The 27,010-nt window shown below is 41.7% G+C and overlaps 2 protein-coding genes and 1 pseudogene across 8 annotated transcripts in view; 1 reads left to right on the top strand and 2 right to left on the bottom strand.

The window, feature by feature from the left end:
- Positions 1–60: 60 nt before the first annotated feature.
- On the bottom strand, positions 61–796 carry LOC110292362 (annotated as a pseudogene).
- Positions 797–10,995: 10,199 nt separating this feature from the next.
- Chchd7 (coiled-coil-helix-coiled-coil-helix domain containing 7) lies at positions 10,996–23,802 on the bottom strand. 4 transcript variants are annotated; one of them, XR_002377765.2, is made up of 9 exons: positions 23,532–23,802; positions 23,138–23,284; positions 21,358–21,423; positions 19,848–19,946; positions 19,156–19,260; positions 16,622–16,971; positions 15,352–15,419; positions 13,271–13,342; positions 10,996–12,786 (listed from the first exon to the last, which is right to left on the bottom strand). XR_002377765.2 is itself a non-coding variant. In XM_021160662.2 (5 exons), exons 3-5 carry the CDS (start codon positions 21,409–21,411, stop codon positions 19,156–19,158), a joined length of 258 nt encoding a protein of 85 aa, XP_021016321.1. In that variant the 5' UTR covers positions 21,412–21,423; positions 23,138–23,284; positions 23,701–23,802; the 3' UTR covers positions 19,122–19,155. The 4 variants fall into 4 exon arrangements, 3 of the variants coding, with proteins under 3 accessions (XP_021016321.1, XP_021016319.1, XP_029331654.1); XM_021160662.2 differs by lacking the exons at positions 10,996–12,786; positions 13,271–13,342; positions 15,352–15,419; positions 16,622–16,971 and having other exon boundaries at positions 19,122–19,260; positions 23,701–23,802; XM_021160660.2 differs by lacking the exons at positions 10,996–12,786; positions 13,271–13,342; positions 15,352–15,419; positions 16,622–16,971 and having other exon boundaries at positions 19,122–19,260; positions 23,532–23,784.
- Positions 23,803–24,266: 464 nt separating this feature from the next.
- The window catches only part of Plag1 (PLAG1 zinc finger), a 41,280-nt gene continuing 38,536 nt past the window's right edge, over positions 24,267–27,010 (top strand). For all 4 annotated transcript variants that reach the window (XM_029476608.1, XM_029476606.1, XM_029476607.1 and 1 more), the window contains exon 1: positions 24,267–24,438. The gene's annotated coding sequence lies outside the window, so the exon portion shown is untranslated. The remainder of the gene's footprint in view (positions 24,439–27,010) is intronic.

Genomic DNA, 27,010 nt, shown 5'->3' with positions numbered 1-27,010 from the left:
TTCTACTACCTCTGGTGGGTGTTAGGCTAGAAGGAAGGTTACAGTATTTAAGAACCACCATTAAAAGTAGGTGTTGAGAAAATTGAAATTGTACCTCATTTTCTCCAATCCTGAGCAGATCCTACACTTGAACTGCAGAATCCTCTCTGCATTTTGTCCTGACATCACTGGAAGATGTGGAACTTACCAGGATTTGCAGGTTGACTTCACCACAGCCATACTCCCAAAGCCTAAGATCTGGTGCATCCTCTATTGAAGGTTTTGAAGGTTTGGGGGGGGGGTGTTTTTGTTTGTTTTGTTTTTGTAAAAACACATCAAACAGAGCTTTCCCGAATCTCAAATAATGGCTGTTCTGACACTCTGGGACTGCCAGCATTCGTCGCTTCCTGGATTTGCTCACCTATCCATATACTTTCTGGGGAGTGCTCCGCATATTTAGGCCACTGGAAATGAGTTCAACCTGTCCCCACCCTTTTCATTACAAACATCAATCACAAATACCAAATGCATTGCTGGGAAAACAGTGTGAGCATCTGAACCCTGAGTAGCAAGGCCAAATGGCTGCAAGCTCTCAGAACAAGCAAAACCATGCCAGTTGACATCTCTATAAGCAATACTCTAATTCCATTTCTATGAAATGTGATAGGACACGGTTCTCTGCAACAGATGTAGTTTAAGAATCCTGCCAAAGCTTCTCAAGCAATTCAACCTTTACTTCTATATTGTGGCCAGGCCTTGATGTACAGGATCCATTTTCTAAGTTCCTAAAGCCAAAGGACGCTGTCAGTAGCTCCATCAGTCCTATCTACTACACTTCCGGGAGTCGTGTCCGGGCTTTCCCAGCAACTCCTCTGGGGAGTATAATAATCCAAGATTCGTTTGATCATCTCCATTTTCCCATTCACAAGCAGTTGTTGTGAGTCTCATGGCATTGTCTCGCCTGTTCTTGGAGAATCTTTGCTGGCTAGAAAGAGAAGCTATAGGGCCACAGAGAGTTCCCTAAGCAAGCCAGTGATTTTACTTGAAAATTGTGGTTGCATTGTTTGCTCATGGTTATGAAGCCTCTGTCGTCCTGGCAAGGGATCGGGGTCATCACTGGGCTTCTCCTTGGAGGCCACTCTAAAGAAAACAAACCTGTCTTCTAAATTCTCTATCCAAACCTCTTAAGAACCTTCTTGCAAGCCACTCCCCTTCTCATTTCCCTTTCCCTCTCGCCCCTGCCCTTTTCTTTCTATGCCTCTGTTCCTTAATGACTGTATTAAACCTAGAAGAAATGATGAAACATTGTTTTCTTAGGTAAATGCAGAAGTGACGGCCTTTTGATCTCAGTGAGTTCAAAGAAGTAAGTCAAACAAAATGGCAGCTCTGGATCACCTTTCTCAGTGTCTGTGTTGCTATCGGTAATGAGTTGAATCATAATCCCTACTGCAACAATATTAAGAAGAGGGAGAATTTACAAATGATGAGATCATAAATGCTCTGTTCTTATGAGTGGGTGCTGTGAATAGGCTTACTTTACCAAAAGAACGGATTAGCTAATAGGATGGGTTTATCTATCTATTTCCCTTTCTTCCTCATCTCCCCTGGCTCATGTGATGACTTCTACCACAAGATGATAAGCAGCAGGTGGAGCTCCTCAGTACTGGAAGTCCCAGCCTTTAGAACCTTAAGCTACACCTATATGTCCCAGTTTGTAGCAGCAGCAGCAGCAGCAGCAGCAGCAGAATTATGATGATCAGCAGTATTACGTGACATTTAGGTTTGTGAGTTGTGGGATCTTGTTTCTCAGTTAAACTCCTGGCTCCATTCCTTACACATTCCATGACTACGCCTGTGAGTGTGGCTCAGTGCTTGTTGTGCAAGCCTCAGAGGCTGAGTTCAAATCCCTAACACACATAGAAAAAGCTAGGAGTGGTGTTATGTGCTTGTAACCCTAGCACAGGGGTCAAGAAGAGACAAGAGGATCCCCAAATATTGATAGCCAGACAGTATAGTCAAAACAGTGAGCTCCAGGTTTAAGGAGAGACCCTGTCTCAAAATATGGAAGGTCATTAAAGAAGACATCTGATTCTGCCCTCCATGTACACACATAGATGCTCTCTCTCTCTCTCTCTCTCTCTCTCTCTCTCTCTCTCTCACACACACACACACACACACACACCACATGCAAAATAAATGTGTAAAACTTAAATAAGTAGCATGATTATTTTAGCTCCAATTGTTTTCTTTGGTGATTTGAGAGTGATCTTTCAAACTGCATCCGTCAAGTGTGCGACCCTGTTCATAGTGCTCAGGAAACTTTTAAAAACAGTAGTTATTGTTTTTAACAGTCATGTCATATTTGCAGAACAGTACTGGTTATAATATTGCTCTATTTGGGAAACAACTTGTAATTAGTATTTGTAGACTACTCCCGAAAAATGTTTTTGGCAGAAATAATGTTCCCATTCCTGACTGGAGCACATCACAAATACGCATCTTTTCTGAACGGTACAGGAAACTTTGAAAGAAAGTACTGGATAAACAGAGATGGTGCAATGTTTTCCCTTAGGAACCTGTTCCAGTCGATTTTTAAAAGACTTCCTGGTGCGATTTTAATAATTGAGATAATTAAAACAAAAATTCCTATCCATGTTTCAAACATAAAAATTTTTATTAGAAAATATAGGCTTTAAAGTAGTTGTGTAAAGTTGATTTATTCTCAAGAGGCATTATGATGTAACAGATGTGCACAGGACTGAAAATTAAAACAAATTATATGTTACACACTTCTCCATCTACCATCTTGGGTCCTGGCCATCACTTAGTACACTTTACATTCAGTTTCCCTCCTCTATGAAAGGATGGACATTACCCCATCTCAATAAGGATATAACCCAAAGTTGTTTAAGTTTAAGTGAGAATATCCTAGGCTGACATTTAATTGAAGCTGTAGGAATTTAATTTATTCTTATTTCACAACATGAGTCACCTACACAAACTCCAGCTCTTGGATCATGTTTGCCCTCAGTGAAACACAACTGATTTGGCTGGGGATCTATTTGCCGCTTAGATTTGGCATTAGCTCTTCCATAGGGTGGAGAGTACATGATTGAGATGTCCCTCAGAGTCCTCTGTGCACAGGGGTGCCTGGGATACATAAACTGGGACTTTCCACAGACCACCCAAAGGAATTTTAACAGGCTTTCTTAGAGCTGTACAGCTGCCAAAACACATATTGATGTGATAAACCACAATGGATCTAAGTGTTTAAAGTAAAAAAATATACTTTCAAAAATAAGTACTTACATTGGCTGATTGAGCAGTCCTACCTGGATGCTGACTTGGGCTTATTTAGCCTGACCTGCAGGGCAAACCTTTTTATTTTAACATTTAGCACTGATGCATGGAGAGCCAAAGAAGGGAAGACAATTCTGTGAGACATTTCCTTATTTCTGCACCATGGAACAATTGCTATCAGTAACAGAGTCATACAGCCAAGCCAACAAACTCTGATTGAGTCTGTAAAAACGTTTAGACTCAAATAAAAGGTAAGTGTGACTTCCTAGGTCCCCAGCATTGTCCCACTCTATCTGTTTACACTTGTTCTTCTGCTGTTTTGTTTTGCAATGGTATCCTGCAATACCATGTCAGGTGCCCAGAAAATCTCCTGCAAAAGAATTCACCAAACTGAAAACAAATGGCAAAAGAAAAAGTCACCTGCAAATTGGATATGGTGACACTATGTTTAGTCCCAGCACTCAGAATAGAAGCAGAATGGATCTTGTAGCAAGATGTCAAGGGTTGGGAATGTGGCCCTGTGACGGAGCACTATCTAGTGTGGTCCAGTCCCCAGCACCAGACTGTCTGTTTGCCATTGACTTCTTCTGTATTTGCCTGTCTGTATTTAAATACAGACTCTCCCTCTTTATTTATACACAATTCCATTTACGCCCTCCAGTTGTCAGCATCGTTTGAATTGGTGTAGCACATTGTGATACAAGCATCTTCCGTGTGAGCTATTTATGTGAACTCTGCTGTCCTGAGAGGGGATGTGATCAGCCTCTAACATATCCTGAGAAGTAATATACAATTCCCTAGTCAATAGTCTAACCGAGGTTTACAATGCACTACATGGTATTCACTAAGCCTATAAAGTACAGATCTGGGACTTAGGCACCTAAGGAGTTGCAAGAGTTTCTGCAATGAATCCCTATTTGTAGATGCTGAGAGACAATACTTTTATGTTTTATGCTTTCAATCCCTATCTTGGAGCATTAAAAAACCTGATTAACTAGATCTCCTTTCCACCCCATGACTTCAACCTGAAGAGTTAGTGAAAGTCAGATGATTCTGGGAATAGGTCCTAACTTTGGCACAAGGACTCCTCCCCTTCCCCTAGATTGGTTCTCAAGACAATAGGTCAGACATAGATAACAGTTTTCTTCCATGGGTTAAACCTATAGAAGACCAGAGGGTGGCAAATTCTACCTGTGGTTTAGATGGGCCCTCCATATCTTGAGACAAGGGCTTGTTTAGTGTGGCTGCCTCTGGCATCGATAAAAGTCCCTGATCAATTTGGTTACAACAGCACGGCCTACATCAGGTAGGGCATGGATGGTATGTTTCCTAGAATGGGAGAAGTGTTCTTCTTTTCTACATGAAATTGTATTACTCCAAACTCAGATAGCACCTAGATAGTGCATACATAATTCCAGTTCCAAGCTGGACCATGAGCACTCAACCTAAAGACAGAGAGTCAACCTGAGGCAATCATGGAAGAAACTATATCATATTAGCAGATCAGTTGGGATATTATACTCCTCAGTAGGGACTTTTCTTCAAAGATGATTAGCATTCTACAGATTCAAATATTAAAAATGTTTTCCAACTCCATGTGTGGTTTATCTGTGCATGGAAATATCTCCATGCATGGTTTATCTATACATGTCAATGTACCTTTTCTGTGTGAATTCAAACTTGCTCCCCTGCATCCTGATGATCCTTGCTGCCTGGACCAGGGAAAGATTTGCTTTTCATTACTTCAGTAAATATGATCTCTAGGTTCAATGAGGGCCTACTTTCTGCTCTCACAGGGACACACATATCACCTCTTTTACTTCTACATTCTGAAACCCAGCACACACTCATGAAGTCACCCAAGGAGCTGAAGGGGTCTGCAACCCTATAGGTAGAACAACAATATGAACTAACCAGTACCCCCAGAGCTCCTGTCTCTAGCTGCATATGTAGCAGAAGATGGCCTAGTCGGCCATCATTGGGAAGTGAGGCCCCTTGGTCTAGTAAACTTTATATGCCCCAGTACAGAGGAACGCCAGGGCCAAGAACTGGGAGTGGGTGGGTAGGGAAGCAATGGGGGGGGGGTGTAGGGAACTTTTGGGATAGCATTTGAAATGTAAATAAAGAAAATATCTAATAAAATAAAATAATAAATACAGAAAAGAAAGAAAGAAAAGCGAAGTCAGACAGTAACTAGAAGCAAATGTTCCCCCGTTAGGCTGTAGCCCCAAGTAATACTTTCAAAGAAGAAAGAAGTCTCCTTCCCCAACCTTACTGTGTTCAATACCTTCTTACCCCCCCCCCCAATCCCTCTTTACCACTTGCTTCTAACCCTCCAGGCACCACAGCCATCCCTATGACCACACCTTGTGGATGCTTTTATCCCTAAAGCTGATAAAGCTCTGCTATGCTGCCTAGCTTATTTCTTGGGTTTGTTGTGAATTGTGTCTCTCTCCGCCATCATATAAGTTTATGTGTGCGGAGATTTTGTTTGTTTGGTTTAGAAATGAATCTATATTTCAACAGACCATGTAGCAGATAGCAGATAAGCAATCAAAATCGATTAATTACATCAATGGATGTGTTAGGATTCACATAAGGCACATCTTGAATGTTTTTTCTTGGTGTTTTCTCTATCTGTAAGGTCAAATCGTTGCTGGGTTTTAAGTTAAACATTGTCGTCTCTTCTCTCTTTTTTTGCCTCCTGATTTCCATGTCACCTTCCCCATTATTTGGGCCTTTTCATTTAAACAAGCTTATTTCCTGACCCATTGTAATGATGCTCTTCCCAGTGCTCCATATCGCCCAGTTTTACTATTCACTTCCCTTTTTTGGGGGGTGGAGGGGGTCTAAGCAAACCCATTTCATTCATAATTTTAGTTGGTAGAGATGTGCTAAGAATCTTAATGCTGTACATGTTTCTAGAGGAAAGTTACTATCCAAACATACTGCCATACTGTTCTGATTATCTTTATAAATATGCTTCTATGCCCTCTTGAAGACTGCTGAGTTGCAAAGCCATACACACTCAGCCAGCCCCGTCCCTTAGATAGAAGCAGACCCTACAGTAAGAATAATAGTCATTTAATCACATAGTTCCAAAGAATTCTTACTTCAGAAGAGGATGCTTGAAGGTCAACAACATGGATGAGTTATAACTGACCTGTTATTCCAGTAAGTAAAATTCAAATATAAGCCTCCTCTTTTCCAGACTTAAACCGCATTACTTAAAGGGGATTCCAAGAGCCTTTCTTCACTCTACCTCTACTCAAAAGAAAGGACTAGAGAACAATAGTAAACTGTTATTGGTGCCTTCTACATCCCAGTCATCATGCTGATCTTTCATACACCTTATCTTACTCCATATAAAAGTGCACTCTCTAACGCTGGCATTTTATAGATGCAGAACACACAAGACTTCTAAGCTTCAGAAAATTATCCAAGGCTGAGGAGATATAATGTAGGCAAACTAGATCTTGCCTCAAAAGTGTAAGGACTTAAGTTTGATCCCAAGAACTCAAGTAAGATGCCAAATGCAGTAACACACTAGAAAGGCAGCAACAAGAGAATTTCTGAAGGTCACTAGACAGCCAATTTAGCTAGTTGGTAAGCTTCAGGACTATGAGAGACCCCATCTCACAGAAGGTAGTGTTCCTGAGGATGACCTAGCCTACACACACACACACACACACACACACACACACACACACACACACACAAAGCTAGAAGTAAAGCAGGATTATAAACTTAGCCACACCTCCAACCACTGAAGGTGTAATTCCCTCAATAACATTCCTTTCCCTCTCAGCTTTCCACACCTTCTCATGCATCCCCCCAGTGCAAAGTTTAAAATGAGCAGGAAATAAAATTGAAGACAGAAGAGGTAACTGAATGAGGCATCACCCACACAATCATCTTAGGGAATGCCAGGAGGCTACACAAGATTGAAGGTGAACAGACCCATGACTGCACTGTGGCAGAAGAAAGCTGGTGTGAGGTTTTGGTGGTGATGATAATAATATAGTTTGTTTTTCCCAAGAGGTAGAGAACTGTGGTCTATTTGGGTTGTGAAAGACACTCTTCAAAGTGAGAATCCTCTGCTGAAGTCATCATGGGATTGGAATGCTGTTCCACAAGGACATGTATATTTAAGTGAATGAAACAGACAGGGATGACACTGGTTGCCAAGTGTAGCCTATAAACTGAAAACACCCCTCCAGGATTTGCAGCTTCCCAAGGAAGTTCTTCTTCAGAAGTCGTTACTACAAGAAAATGGCAAACCAACACGTTTATCCAGGAGGAAAAATACATCTTCTACTTGGCTGTGATCCAGGCTTCTTGCCTTATTCTTTCTTGCTATTTTGTGGCATGGAGTACTTTGTCATCTCTCACTAAAGTCACCTCTCATAGCTTTTGCAGTAGTAGAGGGTAAGGCAAGGATGATGGGTGCAGAGTACTATACACTTTTTGAAAGATTTTCTAGAGTGGATGAAAAGGGTGAACCAACTACAGTATTTAGAATATTCTTAATGTGTAACTTTCTCCCAGAGCATGCAGCTCCCATTCACTTTAACAATCCCTGGTTTACAAACTTGGTAAGTACGAATTGTTGAAATGAATGAGAATTTGGATAATAGCTGCGATTAGGAGGTATGGAAAATAGAATAGACACTAAGAAATAGGGTCAGCCTGGAGCACAGAGGAAGAAAACTGGCAACTTTGTCTACTGAGCAGGTCACTTGAATGCACTAAGGCTCAGTCTTACATCTGCAAACCAGGAAGGCTGACTTCAAAGAGCACATGCAACTTTCAGTGTACTTAATTATGTTTCTGAGAGTGTTTTACGAAGTGAAAATGGAAGTATGAAGTATCACAATGGTCTCTGCCTTTGCACTTTCCAGAAGTACAGAGCACTGCAAGGATAAAATGAGCTATACCATCACATAATCCCAGAGTCAAAGAGACCTGTACGCCATGCTGCATTGTGGAAGTGTGAACCCTGTGTATAAAGTTCAAGTTTCAGGAAGAGTAGATGAGGCTAGATGAGGCAGAGTCAGAGGAAGTGAGAGGAGGTTCTCTGAAGGGAATGACGGACTGATTGAAAAGTGGAGTGGAGGGAAAGGAGGGGAGAGTAGGGAGAATTCTAGTTGGTAGTAGAACAGTCTAAGCAACAGTCAGCTTCTTTATGTAAATTGTGCCCTAAGCATTGGTGGGAAGGGGGAATACTGTTTATTCCCAGTTCCATGGTAAATATATCTAGCTCCTTTTGAAATCTTCAGTTGCTGCCCAGTGAACTCTTGTATGCTTCTCTTGCTTACTGATGATTTCAGATGGGGATGAAGAAACTAGGACAGTGGTAGTCCAGGAGTAAAAACTCTCAGGAGACAGCAATATGGACCAAATGGTAGAACAATAAGAGGGAAGGTGTGGAAAGGGGCACTTTGTTTGGTTTCAGACAGCCTTTTCCTGCAGATGCCAAAGAGTGTTGTCTTTTATAGTTGGGGTTTTTGAAAGGACTAGGTGGCTGGCCTAGAGTTCACTGTGGCTTTTAGAGATGAAAAATCCAATCTCAATACACGCCTCTCAAATATCAGTATCTACCCACCCAACTCACGGGTTTCTTTACGGTCACTATAACCAATTTTTTAAATTATACACTTCAAAACACAGAAGATGCTTAAGGGTGAAACAATTCATTCAGATGATCCAGATAATAGGGCACAGAGCCAAAACTCACATAAACACAATGCTCTTTTCACACTTTGCCATGTAATACTTATGTTATTAATCAGGACATTTGGCTTTTTACTTTCATTGTGGCTGTTTCAGAAACCAGCATAGCCATCTTTGCCCAATTACCCTGCACCTGGTTGAATTACCCTCTCGCTCTGTCATTTTCTGTTCTTCCCTTTGTTTGAATTTGCTTGTAGTTTGCCCTCTTTCCTACCAGTACCCAGGTATGTGCTTTGAAATGACCCTTACTTTCTTTATTTCTTTAAGAAAACTCCCAGGACTTGAATGAGAAATCCAAGTGGTCTCAAACAGGAGATGCTGAGTGGGTAGACTTAGGTGATCTTTGTAGACTATTTGATCATTTTACAGTCCAGTGTGTGCAAAACAAGCACTCCACCACTAAAGCCCCAAGTAGTTCAGTCCCCAAAGTAGTCTTTTTTAAAACGTGATTTCACAGTTTTTCTAAAGGAAGGTGCATATCCAGTGCATACCTAGCATCTCACTGTGTGATAGCACCATCCAGCTCTTACAAGGAAAACTAGCCATTTGTTGAGAACTCCTACAAATTTCTCAGTCTGAGCACAGCCCACGACTCACAAACAGAACTCTATGCAGTTGCAAGATGCTCACCTGAAACACTGACAACAGCAGAAATGGCTCCTGAAACTGAAAACTATCACTGGGAACTGTTGTCTTTATAAACAAAAATCAAATCGCCACACCCCTCTCCTGTTTGAAGTACGGCATACCATTCCTTGTCCTTCTTCTAAAAAACAGAAGGCAGAATGTGAAAGACCACATTGAGAGGTCCTCCACTGCCTGATTTTAGTGAATAGTTGTGTCCCCCAGCTATGCAGAGTAGTGGAAATGCCACAGTGCCTGTATACAAATGATGAGGAAGCACAGTGAATCTGACCAGGGATGTCATAAAGGCTCAGTACATATCTGACAGCTGAGCCTGAGAAGATTGCAGAGCTGAGAGCAGCGGAGTACAGACATTCAAGATCAGAAAACAGGGTATGCTTGGTGCTAGTGAATGGAAATAGCAAGATGTCACTGTATGGAAGGGATTTCAATAATCTCATGCCTCATGCCTAAAGTCTAAGGTCAGTGGGCATGAGTTCTGGGTAACTTCCTCCAATTCACTCCCTTGATGTTCCAGATCACAAGAGTATTGCAAACCATGGGAATCGCATCAGCCTGAGAGGGTAGGTAGGTCTTTGGGATTTTAAGTGAAACAATTTCTGCATTTTAGAAAGATTCACCTGCTGCACTGGAGAGAGAGAGAGAGAGGAGGGGGAGAGAGAGAGAGAGAGAGAGAGAGAGAGAGAGAGAGAGAGAGAGAGAGAGAGAGAGAGAAGCAGCAGGAACAGTGTTGTAGAACAGGTAAATCCATTGTGGGAATCTGGGGCCACTATAATAATATGTCTGCCTCCAGAATTATGTTTTACACCAAATTGTATTTGAATTTTTGTCTCAAAACGCTATCTAGCTTTCTCTTACATATAAAACAAGCTATAGAGCACCAAGCACAATGCTCAAGACTCTTGTTAATCTGAACACATTCTAGCATTCCTCCTCTTGTGCTAATTCCCTTCATATGCTGTGGCTTCCATTAGTAAGGAATTCCCCCGAAATGACATAGATGTGTGCCCCTCTGTGCTTATGTAGACTGTTTCCCTCTTGGTTTTCTGTTATTCCTACCACAGTGCTATTTTTACCCTCCAGCCACGCAGTGAACTACCTCAAGAAGTTGTTCATCCATATGCATGCTGCATGATAGCAGTATTTGTACTTGTCGTTCAGTATTTTTTTCCCCCTGAGACAGAGTTTCTCTGTGAAGTTTTGACTGTCCCGGAACTTGCTCTGTAGACCAGAAGGGCATCGAACTCACAGACATCTCCTTACCTTTGCCGTCTGAATGTGAAGATTAAAGGCATGCACAACCACTACCCGGCAGTATTTTCAAACTTCAAACACCATAAGTAAAATAATCTATTTAATAAAATAGCAACATAAAACACTGTACAGAAAATTACTTAAAATTCAGAAAGCAGAAAGGTATACAAAAGAATTATGACAACGAGATAATTTCCTAAAGACAGCCAGAGATTTCTAATGAATTTTCAGCTAGGATCTTAAAAGAAAGGGACAAAAGAAATGAATTTATTTGTTCTGGTTTCACTCACATGATTGGTAAAGATGAAAGAGTTTTAAAGTTGGGACTGAAGATGCCAGGAAAAGACACAGTCTTTATTGTTAAAATTAAATTGTTCTGCTTCTTTTCAGAAGGTAATTGAGTTATCAGTATCTACAAAATTTGGAATACAGAAACCTTCAATGTAAAAATTCAAATCTTAGAAATTATCTTACAAGTAAAATATAACAAGCCCCAAAATGATTGCTATCACCTGTTTCAAATTATTCCAAACTATGCCTGATAAAAGCAAAAAGCAAACTACAATGGAGCATATATACTATGATGTTCCTTTAGTGCAAAGAAAATATACTGATAATGCTGATTGTGAATAAGAAATCTTGAAAACTCTTGACATTAGCTATTTCTAGAAAGATCTATTGCATTGAGTTGTCAGTCCTTTGACATTGTTTGAATATGTACATTTCTCAATTCTAAAAGCTATAGCCAACCCCAAACACAAACATTTGGTCATTTGTCATATACTAGAAAAATATTAAACATTTATGGCTTCCAGGATTTTGCAAACATGGTAGTTTCTCAAAAGAATTCTTGTATAAGACAGACATAGAACATCATCCTTCCAGCCCCAGTGGGAACCTGTAATATGCTGTTGCTATAGCAAATAAACAGGAATGTGATAGACAGACACACACACATATGCTTACACATACATATGCATACATATTGCTTTTGAATAGTTGATAACTTATATAAAGATTTCCTGAAGTCTAACATTATGGCACATTTAAATTATCAACTTAACCAGCCCCATCCCTCACATAGCAGGATCTTGGAGAAATGTAACAGTGGCAAGTTCAGCAGCGGTGATGACTCCTTCCCCATGTTTGTGAAACAGCATGAGGGGTGATGGCATCAGCTCTTCCTGAGAAGTTTGGTACAACTTGATACATTTGTCAGTCCTGGGACTTTTGTGATGCTTTTTAAAACACTGCTTTACCCTCAATGCTTGCTATGGATCTATTTAAACTGTTTATATCTTTCTAAGTTTGATAGTTCATACGTGTTTATGAATATATTCATTTCTTCTAGACTTTCCAGCTAATTGGAAAAAGTTGTCAAAGGATTCCTAGTAGTTCTCCAGAATCTATTGGACTCTGATATATCATCTCTCATTTTACTAACTGAGGTCTTCTCTTAAATTTAGTAGAGGCTTGTCAGTCTTGGTTGTCTTTCCAAAAAACCAACTGTTTGAGTTTATATATTGTTCTTTCAGTCTGTCATTAATCTCTGCCCTAACCTTTGTTTCTTTCTGCCAAATGCTTTTGTTTTGGATCATTCGTGTTTTTCTAAGACTTTGAGATGAGGTTGACTTTATTATTTTTTTTAAATGTAAGCACTCAGAGTTGTGAACTTTCCTCTCTTAAGTAGTTTAGGTGTGGCACAAGGTTTCTGGTACGTTTTGTTTTGATCATCATTTGTCTAGGAATTTTACATTTTCCTTCCTGATTTGTTCAACAACTCATTGGTCTGTTGGCTTTGATATCCCTTCAAATTTTATTTGGGGATCTTCTAATTGACAGGTCAATCTCTTTCGAGGTTAGTTCTTAGTCCCACTTACAAAGAAGGAAAAAGCTGTAATAGCTGCAAGATGAAATTTTGCAAGATATAGAAACGCTTAATCAATTAAAACCCTCCAATATATAGGCAATGATCATGAAACTAGAAATGGTAAAACTAATGCAGAATAAATTTTAAAGTTATATAGAATTAATGTAGAACTAATAAATTAATAAAATGAAGTAAAAGGAAGGGAATAAATCAAAGGAAGTAAGGCTGAGTAAGAGAAAGGAAAAATAAAAGGATAGGAGAACAGAAAAGACCAAGAAATTAGAAAAGGCAAAAGAAAAGCAACAGTGAAAATCCCTAGTAACAAGAAAGTTTAAAATGCAGATTTAAATAAAGGGGGAATAAAAATGGACGTATTAAAACAACTCCTAATTTTTCACTATTGCTATCCCCATAGGTCAGATCATCTCTTAACCATTATCGAGCACAGCTTCCTTTGCAGTAGATGTCAATTAACACAGAATCCCTAACCTGGTCAATAATAGTTGAGTGGTCAGCCCCCAAGTAGACATGAATACCTCATCCCTAGGTTCAGGAATCTTTCTAGAAGAGAAGAAAAAAAGACTAAGAATTAGAGATAATAGATAGTGACAAGGAAACATGTTTTCCAGACACAAATGGCAGATACACGTATGAACTCAGAGCAATTGGGACAAGGCCTGCAAAAGCTCAGCCAGATAAAGACCCAGTATTAAAGGGAAAGGTGGCTATGTAATCCCATCACTAACTGAGAAGCAGATTAGCAATGATGGTTCACTTCTTTAAATGTTGCCTAGTGGACTGATCACCATCCAGAGCAGGCCAAGACTGTGCAACAAAAACTAGACTACTGGGAAAGAAGAGTTCAATAGATCTCAAAGTTGCATAAGAAGAGATGGGAGGGCTGAAAGGGTGGTAAGAGAAGCAGTTAAGGGCAGAGAGAATGGGTTCAAAATACATGGTATGAAATCCTCAAAGGATTAAGACAAAGTATTTTAAGAATGGAAACATGAGACTTAAAAGAAAATAATACAAAGTTAACATACTACCAAAAATAGAGAAAAGAAGGGCAAATAGGAAAGAGGTGGGGGGGCAATAATATAATAAATACATAAAATATTTCCCAGTTACAAAAGCAAAGGCTAAAGAACTCACCACTAAACTGGGGTTAATGTACACTAAGTTTTTATACATATATATAATTACAAAATTAACTTCCAAAAAATATTTCCCAGTTACAATAAGATAAAACTATTACAAACAGCGGTGACAAAATATCCTAGAAAGTCTACAATACTCAGTTGGTTCTGGGAAGCTTGATATGGTGTTACATGTCTGTAATCCCAGCACTCAAGATGCTGAGGTAGGAGAATAGATCAAAGCCAGCTGGAACTATTACAGCCTGTCTCTGTGTAAGATTAATAAATAAGCAGTGCAATATGAACTTGAACAACTCTACTGAAATTATCAGTTTATTTATAAAACAGAAAAGAAGTAGGGAATTACTGAAAACAAATGTTGAATTGAACAGTTTTGTCTGGGTGTAACCACTAGGTTCAAATACACACACACACACACATACACACACACACATACACACACACACACACACACACACACACACACACAANTGTAACCACTAGGTTCAAATACACACACACACACACATACACACACACACATACACACACACACACACACACACACACACACACACAATTTCAGGGTTTGGTGCTCCAAATATACAAGTAAGAGGTCTAAGGAGATGTTTGAATTGGTAAAATGCTTCTTATGTAAGTTCAACCCTCCAGGACCCCTGTTTAAGAAAATCAGGTGTTGCTCTTGCTTTTCTGTGGCTGTCATGAAATACCATGACCTTAAGTGACTTATGGAAAAGTTGATTTGAGCTTATGGTTCCAGGAGAGTGCACAATGATGAGGGAAGACATGGCTGCAGGCAGTTGGAACAAGAAACTGAGAGATCACTTATTCAAAATGAAACAAACAAACAAAAAAGCTGGAAGTGGGGTGAAGTTGTATATTCTCAAAGCCCTTCACCAGCGATGTACTTCTTCATCAAGCCTCTGCCATTTAAAGTTCCATAACCTCCCAAACTGCCCCATCCGTCAGGGACCAAGTGCTCGTATACATGAACTTTTCTTGATACATTTCTCACTCAAACCGCCACAGCAGGCTGTGCTGGCACATGCTTGTAACACCAGCACTGGAGACACAGAAACTGGGATTCCTAGAGCCCACTGTGCAGCCAGCTTAGCCTAAATGAGAAATCCCAGATCTGAGTGAAATATTCTATCTCAGTAAGGTGGAGAGCAACTGAAGAAGATACCATCATAGACCTCTGGCCTCCACATACAGACACAAGTGTACACATATATTCACAACTCCCATGTAAGTTTGTCGTCAGAGTGCTGCATAGAAAATATACTTAACAGACATAGGTCATCACAGAATAATGACACTGATACAAAACTAAAATAATCAAGATAAATGTGTTAGCCCAAGGATAGATGTATATGGCTTCCCCAGAATAGATTGCAGACTATAACTACTTACCATGTATAATCAATGATTTGCAACTAAGATGCTAATTCAATGAGACAAAGAATAGTCTTTTTTAATAGCTGTTGAGAAAACCAGATAGCCATGGGTAAAAGATGAAAGTAGACATTCACCTGAGACTTTACATCAAAAGTAACTCAAAGCATAAAGATGCTTTAATGTTATGACCATAGACCTCTTAGAAGAAAATAGGTGTATATTACATGTAAGCCTTCATGACCTTACATTTGTCAATGCTTTCTTAGATTAGGTACCAAAAGAGGGGAAAAGGCACTTCATAGATTAATATTCTAATATAATGTTGATTAACTTACATTCACAAAAAATAAAACTGAAAAAATATGATTCATAAAGATACCTTAAGTGGAAATCAACCCACAGATGAGGAAACTATTCAAACCCTTTTATCTAGTATCTAACTATAACCCTTTTATCTAGTATCTAACGTATGTAAAGCACTCTGACAAGAGTGTCCTGGGGTCTCATGGAACTGTATCTTGCCTTGATAACATTTCTCTGAGACAAACTTTTTTTTTTTGGTTTTTCGAGGCAGGGTTTCTCTGTGTAGCCCTGGCTGTCCTGGAACTCACTTTCTAGACCAGGCTGACCTCGAACTCAGAAATCCGCCTGCCTCTGCCTGCCAAGTGCTGGAATTAAAGGTGTGCGCCACCACACCCGGCTTCTCTGAGACAAACTTTAAGACTCCTTATTCTGACTTCTAATCTCCCTTCCAGCAGTAACGTCTGGGACCTTTTCTTAGTAGCTTTGATTTCCAGGTTTGTTGTTGCTGGGTTGGGTTGCATTTTGGTTTTTTGCCTTTTGTTTGGCAGTTAGGTCCATATGACTAATCAGCCATAATTTGTCAAAATTATATCACCACCGTAGAGCTCTCTGGTCAATTTGTACCTAAAAGCCTCCTACCACTTTTCCCTGGACTATTTCAAGAAGGGCTGCACAATGTGGATCAATAAGGTGTGGACAACATCTATGAGTTGATTGAGTGGTGATGCCAGAGTGGCATGCTCAAGAAGATGCCATTGCAGCTGTCATGGTCATGGCTCATGGCTGTAATACCATTTGGGAAGCAGAGGCAAGAGAATGAGAAGCTCAAGATCATCATCAGTTCAAGGCTAACCTAGCTGAGAGAGAGAGAGAGAGAGAGAGAGAGAGAGAGAGAGAGAGAGAGAGAGAGAGAGAGAGAGAAGAGAGAAGTTACTCCCTCTCCCAAGTCAAAATAAGATAAAACCCTGGAGGCCATAAGAACTATCGAGGATCTGGAAAACTGAACACCTGGACCAGATCCTTTCTTATCTTGTGTTGGTTCTGCTTGCAGCCTTGCATCTCTGTGCAGGCCTAAAGAACTACTTTCCAGATGAGGTGAAGCTCATCAAGATGTGTTATCACTTGACCTCACAGGCTGGTGAACTCCTGGGCTATATGGGGCACATATCTCTTCCAGCCAGAGCTCGTCATCCTTAAGCACAACGAGAGGCCCCAGAGCCTCGCAGTTGGTCTGCATCAGGACCCTCCACTGAGACTCTCGCTCCCATCAGACACCAGACAGTCTCGTAGTCAAACCGGAGCTCCTCCAAAGTCTTTTTGTATAGTCAGTTTCTGTATGAGAAGGCATGTAAAAAATGTTTACCACCAAAGAAATGCAAACCACTCACAGCCATTAGGATGACTACCATCAAGGTTAAAGGTGCTAAAGATGTGGAAACTAGCATTCTGACTGGTGTTCAGACTGAAAAGCCCATCAGAGACTTAAAAGTTAGCAGCTACAGCATAGCTCAGCTTGGTACCAGGGAGAAATACTCAGATGAGAGCACTGGTGGTTAAGAGGTAATAAAGGTAGTTATAAGGCAGAAATTATAAACATAAATAAATGAAAAACTTTAAAGGGTTATATCAACAAATAGCTACAAAATGATTACACTAGTATTAAATTAAAAAAAAAAAAAAGAAAGAAAGAAAAAGGAAAGACAAGAGGGCCTGTAGGTACAGTGCAGGAGAAAGTTCATTGTAGGTAAAAGGGAGAGCATAACCAAATAGCCATAGCAAAGACATCTGGGAGAGTACAGAGTGAACATGACTAGACTGAGCCAGGCCCTGTGAGAAGAGTGGGGGTGGGGGAGGAGCCAGACCAAGTGGGTAGGGCAACCAAAATGGTTGCATTATGTAGGTTAGGGTGCTGGGGTAAGGAAAGCCCAGATCAAGGCTGGAGAAATTTTAGGTAGTGGGCAGGGTAAGGACTGAGGGATGCTGGGAGAAACTGGCAGCCAGGTCTGCTTTGATATGTTACATAGGCACCCTGGCCTACTTTGTCCCTGTTTTGAGACCTAATAAACATGTAAAGTCTGGTTTCGCAGATCCCCCATCTCCAACGGAAGGAACCCAATGAAGAAATCAATTTAGACTCTCTCCACACATCTGGCTGTGGGTCTCTGCACCTGCTCCCATCTGCTTTCATCCCAGGAAGCCTCTCTGATGGCAACTGGACAAGGCACCAATTCTAGGTCTCTGATCTATCCAGTCTCTGGTTCTTGGTCATCCAGGCAATGGTCTGGGCTTCCTTTCCAGGCGTGGGCCTCAATTAAACAAAACTTGGCCACTCCCACAAGTTCTGAACAAAACAATATTCTCAATCCATTTTTTACTCAGGACAATATCTAACAATCAAGGTCAAGCCACATGTTATCCCAGTGTTCAGGAGGCTGAGTTGTGAGGACCACTAAGTTCCAGGCCATGAAAAATAATATAAAGATATCATCTGGTTTTAAAACCTCTGAGGCTAAGTTTCAGACTAGACAGTTGATTGTTAACACCCATTAAAATGATGTCCTGATTCAAGCCCAAATGATGGAAAGGGACACAATAATTTGCTTTGACTTCCTAGAATAGAATGTCATTAAGTACACAGGAATCTATGAAAAAGCAGTGGGAATAAGGAGAGCTCCTGTGCTATGCAATCAGCATAGTGCACACTTATTGTTTGCTATCATTAAGTGAAGGTAAACTCTAATCTCACCCACACTGATTCATCCAATAAACTCCATGCCTCCTGTGCTCTCGTTCTGAAACTAGAAATCCTACTTCTAGGAATCGTTTCTTTTTTTTTTTTCATTATTTATTTGTGCCTATAACTGCAGTCCATGAACTGCTGCTATGGCCTTAGGTGATCCAAAAATTCATGGAGTTTTAGCCAGAATCCTGGAATCAAGCCTGTCCTTAAAGAAGTAAGGCTCTTGTGTACTCTATTCACTCCGTAGTCTTCCTGTGCCCATTTACCTCCTAGTCAACGGACTAACCTTAAAGATGGTGGATATAGCAGGGCAAGAACTTCCAGGATGATCCCCAGGTCTATGGCCCACCATGCATCTACCTACCTGCCAATCCCCTCTCCACCTCATTACTCATTTTAAACACAGGGCATTATTTCCTCCATCACTGTGTTGCTTGCAATCAGTTCCTTTCCTGAGGACCACCACCTTTCTAACAGCCACAGGAGCCTGTTCTCACCTAAATCTCTTTCCAGGCCTAAAAGAGCCCAAATTCTACAGACCTTCCTAATAGTCCTGTCCTTCTATGAGTGACAGTGTGGCAATAACATTCTTGTCACAGCACTGAAAGCAAACACAAAAGACTTAAAGCTAGCTGAATTGTCTCACCACATACAACTCAAAATTGCCTGGGATGGAACCAGTAAAGACTTAAGATTTCAGCAATCATTGATTTAAAAAAAAAAAAAAAAAACCCAAAACATGTTTCAAGTTATAGAAACAATTTTAATGCAAATACTCAGTAGGGCATCTTTTGCATTGCTCCCAAAATTTCGTCTCTTTCTGCTGCTGTAGGCATAGATGGCTGAACTCCATTTTGTCTTCTCTGGATCATGACAGAATTCTATACATAGGCATGAAAGAAAACACCAAAATCAGTTACATATTAAATGGTAGTAATCTGACAGTAATTTTCAGTTGTTTCTTTAAAAAGAAAATACTAAAATCTAAATTTAAAACTCCAAAACCTACTTCTAAAACTCCAGATGTTTCAATCTATTAACATTTACGCTGAAGTGATTATCCACCCAGAAAGCATTGTTAGCAGGAGTTGGGTTAGGACTATGCCATTAAGTATATATACAGGAGTATATACAGTCCACTTACAAAAGCTATGCATAATTATGAAGTGAAACTAAGTCTATCAGAAAAGGAAGGACCTGGGTGCAGTACTCAGGGCTATTTTATGACTAAAGATACTAACCTAGGAAGATGTATTTATATTAAAGCTTGAGTCTTAAACCTTGGAAAAGAATGAAACAAGCTCTCAAGGATGCCGTAGAACTAAAATCCCACTTAGAAGATAAGGTCAAAGAGTAAGTGTACCTACAGCCATCACTGGGAAAACTATGGATTACTGATTATTCTCAGCTAGTCACAAGCCTAAGAAGCTTTACAAGTTTTACAACAAGCTTGAGAAGTTGGGCTTACCCAGAATCGCCGGCAGTTTTTGTACTTCAAGAAGTAACTGGAACACCTTTCCCTGTCATAGTTATTTTCATCCATGCATCTGGTAGAAGCATCAGATTCCTTAAATATGTAAGAGATCATCATTTAAAATGTAGAATGTGATCTATGAAAGACCCAAACACAAAAACTTCTGAAGCTATTTTCCCCTGAACAGATATCAAATGGCTTATTTTTGTGCATTGTGGTGGGTAGACTCATAAAATCCAAATACTAGGCACCTACTCCAGAAATCACTCAACTTGAAAAGACATCTTTTTTGCCCAGTCTGGGCCAGTTTTCTAAGCATCTGATCACATGAGTTTGAGCCAAAGCACTGATCATGGTCATTTGTTCCAGGAGCTGAAGTAAGGTATCAGGTGCTCTGAGCATGGCTACACAGCAAGCAGCAGAAACCAGCCTCCCACAACTCAGTGCAGCTCCCTGGCTTTCCCTAGATCTCAGTTTGACTAGATGTTTTGATCTTAAGGCTTGGTTTGAGATTCCAAGTAAATTACACAAGTAAATGATCTACATCAAGGCAACCTAAATTAACAGCACCCATCTTGGTGCACTTTTGGCTATCATTCATTCACTCCGTTATGCAAGCATACTATTACATACGCAGCTTTAATAGTTATCATTAATGTGACTTCAAAAAGAAAGCAACACAAGGCCATGCGTTTAAAATGAAGTAGGTAGTACTGGTAATTAAACTTAAGCTGCCTGAACTAGAAGCAGATTGAACAACAAGCTTCAAAGTGAAAGGTAAGACTATGAGAAGTTATCTAAAATAAAGTTTCAAATCCGCAGGGAATCTGCTTCACGGCCTAAAGAAAAATCTACCTTGCCTAAACAACACTTAATGCTGGAAACAGATGATATAGACCAATGGATGTGTACTGTGTAATGTATATTTTTGAAAACCCCGTAAAGGATGGTGGATTCATATTCCTCATAGCAACAATATAGTATTTACATTGTATTTCTCAGGAATGGCAAAGCCACAACAAAGTGTTGCAAGCTATACCCAATTAATGTCAACAAAAACTTATTTTTGCAACACAATGCTGTTTATAAGATACTTTTGTGAAAACCATTAAGCTTAACATAAACTAATCCTACTGTGAACCCATGACTCAAGCCAGGTTGTCTCAAAGGCAGATTAAATAATTGCTGTGATTAAAACCATTGGTTGTAAATTTGCTGTACTGTCCCATGTTTAGACTAAAAACTTTCCTTAGTGCTACATATACAAGTTTTACAGTGACAACCAAACACTGTTTATTTCACAATTAAGCAAAATTGAAGAACAGAGTCTTTAGCCACATTTTGGTCATTTTTAAGTGTTATAGTGAAATAAAATACACTGGCCAGGAATATCTTTTTCACAGAAAAATATTTTATTCAATAACTGCTTAGGACAGATACCCACACAATTAATATTGGTTTTTCCAAGTTAACACTCATGGCAATGAAAAGCAAACCACCCTACCGACAAGCAAGGATTTATGTCAGGATCTCTCAGCCGCCGTGTGACCATGGGCATCTTGTCTTCTTACTGAAGGTAGGCGGGAGAAAAACAGGTCAGAAGGAAATGACCAGAAAATGTCATCAGCCCCACAAGCACTTTTAATTTAATTTACCCACAAAATTTAGTTCTCAAAGTAGAAGGTACTCTATAGGAAACAATGAAACACACACAAACAAAAGTCAAGTTACTGCTTACTTAACATTCTAGAAAGCCATAGTTAAAAAACCAATGAATGAAATTTTCAATTCCCGTACTACCTTCTATTTAGATTAATACTTTCCATGGGTTGAAGGAAGTCAGAGAATGCTACTGTGGCTCAGTAATTTTCCAATTTGAGTCTTAAAAATACAGCTTTGCAAAGGTTTTATCCATTAAAGACATCACATTACCCTAAGAGCCAGTTAGCTATTCGAAGTCAAGTCATACACTTTATGAAGTCAGCCAATTAAGTACAACTGCTCTTCAAATTCCAGTTCAAATGAAACTGTACAATTCTCTTGCAGGGGAAGAGGTAAAAAACCAGTCACAATTATTTGAGAAAGGGGTTCATTTATCTCAATATATTGATAAGGTATTGATGAGCCACCCACCATCTTTGAAAAACTTCCTCTACTAAGCTTAAGGGGCTGATCTGGCTTACACACCCAAATGCTACTCTAGTGTAATCACTTTTCTACCGAAAAATCAAAGCAGATTCCAGAGAAATAGGACAGTATGAAGTACACAACTCTACTGAATTAAAAAACAGAGCAAAACAAACATGCATGGGCCTTTTCAAAGAAGTCCAACGTTTTGTATGAAGTGTCACAAAAAAACAATGTTAAACAAAATAATGTATATTCCAGAAAAGCAATTCAAGCCGGTAAGCTCTTAATAAGTGAACATATTCTGAATCAATGGCCATCCAGTCCAGCTTCTTCTATTCTGGTAAAGATCAGGATGTCTAAGCTAAAGGAGCCCAACTTTTCCCGGAGACAGAAAGAATCTGATTACTCTGAGTCCTTTAACTTTCAGTAATCACCAGATAATCATTTATTTCATGAACTTCGTTGAAAATATCCAGCCAGCAGAAGCATCTTCACAGGAAGGGCACTCAGTACAAAGTCCAACTATATCTAGAAGCCTTTCCTCCTCGGAAGATAGTTTACAAGACTGCCTTGCCTCTTCCTGAGAGAATACCAGAACTAAGAAAATCTACAGTCTTCTCTTTCATATCGGTCCTGTCCTGTCTCCACAGAGCTCCGCTTGATCGTTCATACGCCATGCATATAATAATCTCAACAATCTGATACAAACACAATTCACACTGCGTCCTAATCATGAGATTCTGTTGTTTCATTATCATCAGCCAGAAATTCTTTTAAAAAGTATCCACACAAAACAGGCATCAAATTTGCTGCTTCAGGCTATTCCCGTTTTACTGCTTTTTATTCTGGATCCTAAATACACTCTAAGCATGGTTTTCCGAATGTCACCTCCTTCGTATGAATTCCTGTGTTAACAGTACAGGAAGAGGAAATGTCAATTTACATGGAGGAGTGTGGCTGAAGGGCAAGATGGAGTGCCCTGCTAAAGAGGCCTTATCTGCTTACTTTTTGAAGGTGCAGGAGTGAACAACTGTTACAACACTACTACTTCCAAGATGACATTCAGAAAGAAAACCAGTCTGAGGGAAGACTACAAACCTACAGCACATCTGAGAAATAGTGCTAAAATCTACTCTAAAGGGAAAACTGCTTACCAAAAAAGTTCCCGATTTCCCACTCTTCGCAGCTTTGATCCGCAGTGGGGGAAGGGCACGTTACTGAACAAGTCCAGGCCCCCAGGCTTCTCAGAGTCTGGTCTGTGAGTGTTAAATCCGGAAACAGAAATACACCACGCCATAAACCTGGGTACAGAGGACCAGGGACAAAATGTCAAAGTACACATCACAGGGATCTGAGAGGTCGGAGACGAATCTCCAAGAAAGTGACTCCGGGACCGCACCGCCTTCCGAGGTGCCGCGCCGCAGCATCGGACGGTGGAGGGCGGACACAGGTAAACACCACAAAAGGGGCTGGGAAGGAAGGGGGCGGCGTAGAGCGGGAACCTGGGGAGAGCAAGGAGGGGAGTGACACAATCCGGGGTGCCCAGACCTGCATGGGGTCACCTTCCGCTGCCCCGGCCGGACGAATCGCGTGGCGTGAGCAGCGGCAGGGGCATGCCGCGCCGCGGAGGGTTTGGAGCCACGAACTAGGGTCAGCCCTCCGCGCAGTGCTGTCCCGGGTCTGCCGTCCAGGGAGGGAGGGGCCGGAGACCACTCACCACAGGCCAGCACTCAGCCAGCACCCGGGCCGGCTGCAGTTCCAAACACGTCAGTGGCTCACGCAGCAGGACCTTAAGTAGCGCGCACCCCAACATGCTGCCCCCGCGCCCCCCGTTTCAGTTTGTCCAATCCACGCGCGCCCCTGCCAGATTGACAGGCGCGCGGAACTCTGTGAGGTTGGGGCGGGCTCAGTTCGCTCCGCCCCCGGGCAGCGGGAGGAGGGCTCAAGCAAGAGGAGCGGGTGGGACGGCGTGAGACCCCGCCCTCTCCCCGCCCCACCGCGCCCCCCGCCCTTCAGTATCGCTCTTACCACTTCGGCCTGACGGGCAGCCACCTCAACCAATGAGCTCATCTGGACCCGGCGGCGGCCGCTCGGACTGGCCAGGCCCTGGGCGGAGCGTGAGGAGGGCGGGCACCTCGGCGGGCTGGGGCCAGGGCGGGCCGGCGGGCGGGCGCGGGGCGGGGGCGGCGGCCGAGCGGGCGGGGGGTGGGGGGGAGGAGGCGGCGGTGGGCGCGACGTCGGCGGCTGCGGCAGCGGCGGCGGCGGCGGCGGCGGCAGCTGCAAGTTGAGCTGCAGGGGCAGCGCATACACTACAATGGCTGCTGGAAAGAGGCGTAAGGAAACAATTTCCAGGCCCGCCGCGTCCAGCCCGAAATATGAGAAAAAAATTATTAGAAATTCCGCGGGCGGTGTAAAGGCGGCGGACGGGCCGGAGGGAGGATGTTAAAGCCCCGCGGTGAGTTCTCCGGGGGTCCGGGGCGGCGGGGAGGCGTTTAGCGGGAGGAATATCAGGGTTATTTAAATTATGGGACTAGCCGAGGGGGCAGAGGAGCCGCGGCGGCGGCAGGAGGAGGAAAAGTTTGTGCTACTCCCAGCCCCTGCTCAGGACCCCAGAGAGAAAAATAATAATAAAAAAATCAAATAAAATCGTGCGGCGGGGCTGCAAGGACTCCCGAGGTCGCTGCTGACAGGGCAGGGGGCGACGCGACTGGGGACCCGAAGGTGAGGTCGGTGAGAAAAAAAAAAACCTTTTATTCAGGGTCTGGAAAGTTTGAAAAGTTTTCCTCCTCCTCCTCCTCCTCCTCTCTGGTGCTGTGAATATTGTGACAGCGGCAGCGGCAGCAGAGAGAGCGGAAGACATTAGAGACCCGAAAAATAAGGGAAAAATTAATATAAATTCGGTTTTGAGAGGAAACTCTCCGCGTTTTCCACCAAAACATCCCGGGGGAAGGTCGCTTCCCAAAGGGCCTGGCGGAGACCCGCGGTCGGCAATATTTGGGGGGCACTGGGAGTGACTTGGGGTAACTTTGCCCCCTTTTCCGAAGAGGTTTTTCTTTTCTGGAGAAATGCATTTGTTTTTGCCCTCCTGCCCAGGTGGGAGAGCCGAGTCGGGGTGCGGGGTCCGCGGGGCACCGGACCCAGCCGGGTGGCGGCGGGGGCGTAGGGGGAGGGGGTGCTAAATGAAAGCAGGAGATCGGGACGGAGCAGGGACAGCTTGTTGTCAGTATCATAAACAACCAAAATGGAGGGAGAACTCAGGCATATAACCAAATAAAAATTGTTAAAAAATCGCAAAAAATCCCTAAAAATCCGGGATGCGCCCCCCTTCCTCGCCAAAGGTAAAAGTGTGAACCGCCTTTCCCCTGAAGTCCATTTGGACTTTGCAGGGACCAAGGAGTTAATATTTATTTATTTTTTAAACTTTCGAAGGGCAAAAGCCTTTTATAACTCCACCGACAATGAGAAAACGTGAAAATCCAATGCAAGAGAAGCAGGGGGAGGGAGGGGGAGGTGGTAGTGCAGAAACTACTAAACTTATTGGTAATGTGGACTGATCTGAGATAAGATAAACACTATGTTTGCTATTTTATAACTCCCTTTTAATGATCTGTGAGGAGGTTGCTTTTTGGGGTAGGAAAAAAAGTGATGCCATTTTCTTAATAGAGTTAATATGTGTGATTGGAAGAATAAACCTTTCCGGCTTTAGATTGCATTTTCGTCGCATTTATGCCTCGGGTTTTGTTAGTGGCTCCCTCCTTTCTTTAAGCTGGGCTCTCCAGAGGAGGGGTGGAAAGGTGCTGTTGCCCAGAGAGACTGGAGGGCAAGACTGGCGAACCTTCTGGGGAGGGGTGGGAGTTGTTTGGTTTCTCCCTTCCTGACTCGTTTGCTTCACCTGTTCGCCCTCACTAAGGAATGTTGGACTGAAGTTTTCTGGTTTTATGTATATAAAAGGATGGTGCCTCTTGCATCACATTGATGTTAGTGGGAAAGTGCTGCTGATGTTGGTTCCACGTGGGATCTGGGACAGAGCAGGGCATTTTAAAGGGACAGCTTCTCTTTTCTTCGGGTTTTCATCACCTATGCAGACTTACAGAGGACCAAAGTCAGAGGTGCTGGAAGTCTGTGGTGATGGAAGAGCCTTCTCTTTCCATTACTCAAGTGCACCCCCCAGTTTAGGAGTGATGGAGGGAGAGGAGGGATAAACAAGCCCAGCAGAAGATGGATGTGTGTGGGGCTTAGTTTTCATCCACGCTGTTCTTTTATGTAACAAGCCCTCCCAGAAACTTTTCATGTTACATTGCTTTGCTCTGGAAGCTGATTTTGGAAAGAATTGTGGAAAAATGGAAAAAGTTGAAGGTGTGTGGTGTAATGGTATAGCATTATTGAACACTTATGAATTCTGTGCAGTGAGATCAAAGAGCCATGTATGCCCATAATGGGGGTTTACAGCCATTTTGTGAAATACCTAAAGTTCAGCTTGGCTTCAGGTACACTGAGGACTTCTGGTTGAAAATTACAGGCAAAGTGGTGGAGACTCCTTAACATTGTAAACAGTAGACATTTCTAGGGAGGCGGGAGTGGCTCTCAGGAAGACCATGGAAAAGTTTATATATACATTTCAATATTATAGTCCATCCTATGCATATGTTATAACTCTGCACTTTGAAAATGAGAATGCTTGGATATCCTGAAACCTATGGATTTGTATCTTTTCCGCTGAAATGATTTGTGTTTCTCAGGAAATGTTTATTAATCGTTAGCTCCTATCTGCTCTTGTGTCTTAGATGTCTGCAGTATTTTCAAAAGGTAAAATGTGTACATTGCTAACTGGACAGTATTTAAGATTATGACTAATCGGGGATGGAAACTACTTATATTCAGTTTCCACGGCCATATGGAGTTTGGGAAATAAATCTCTATTTTGCTTTCTTTTTACAATTTATAGATATGGACCAAAGTAAGAACTGAGTTTTTAGACTTCTTAGGTAGTGTTCTCTTTTGCCATACTGCATAAAAATGATTTTGTG

The sequence above is a fragment of the Mus caroli genome, chromosome 4 (genome assembly GCF_900094665.2).
Source record: "Mus caroli chromosome 4, CAROLI_EIJ_v1.1, whole genome shotgun sequence".
Classification (NCBI taxonomy): domain Eukaryota; kingdom Metazoa; phylum Chordata; class Mammalia; order Rodentia; family Muridae; genus Mus; species Mus caroli.
The sequence above is the reverse complement of the archived record's forward strand: the minus strand, read 5'-3'. Positions and strand labels throughout refer to the sequence as shown.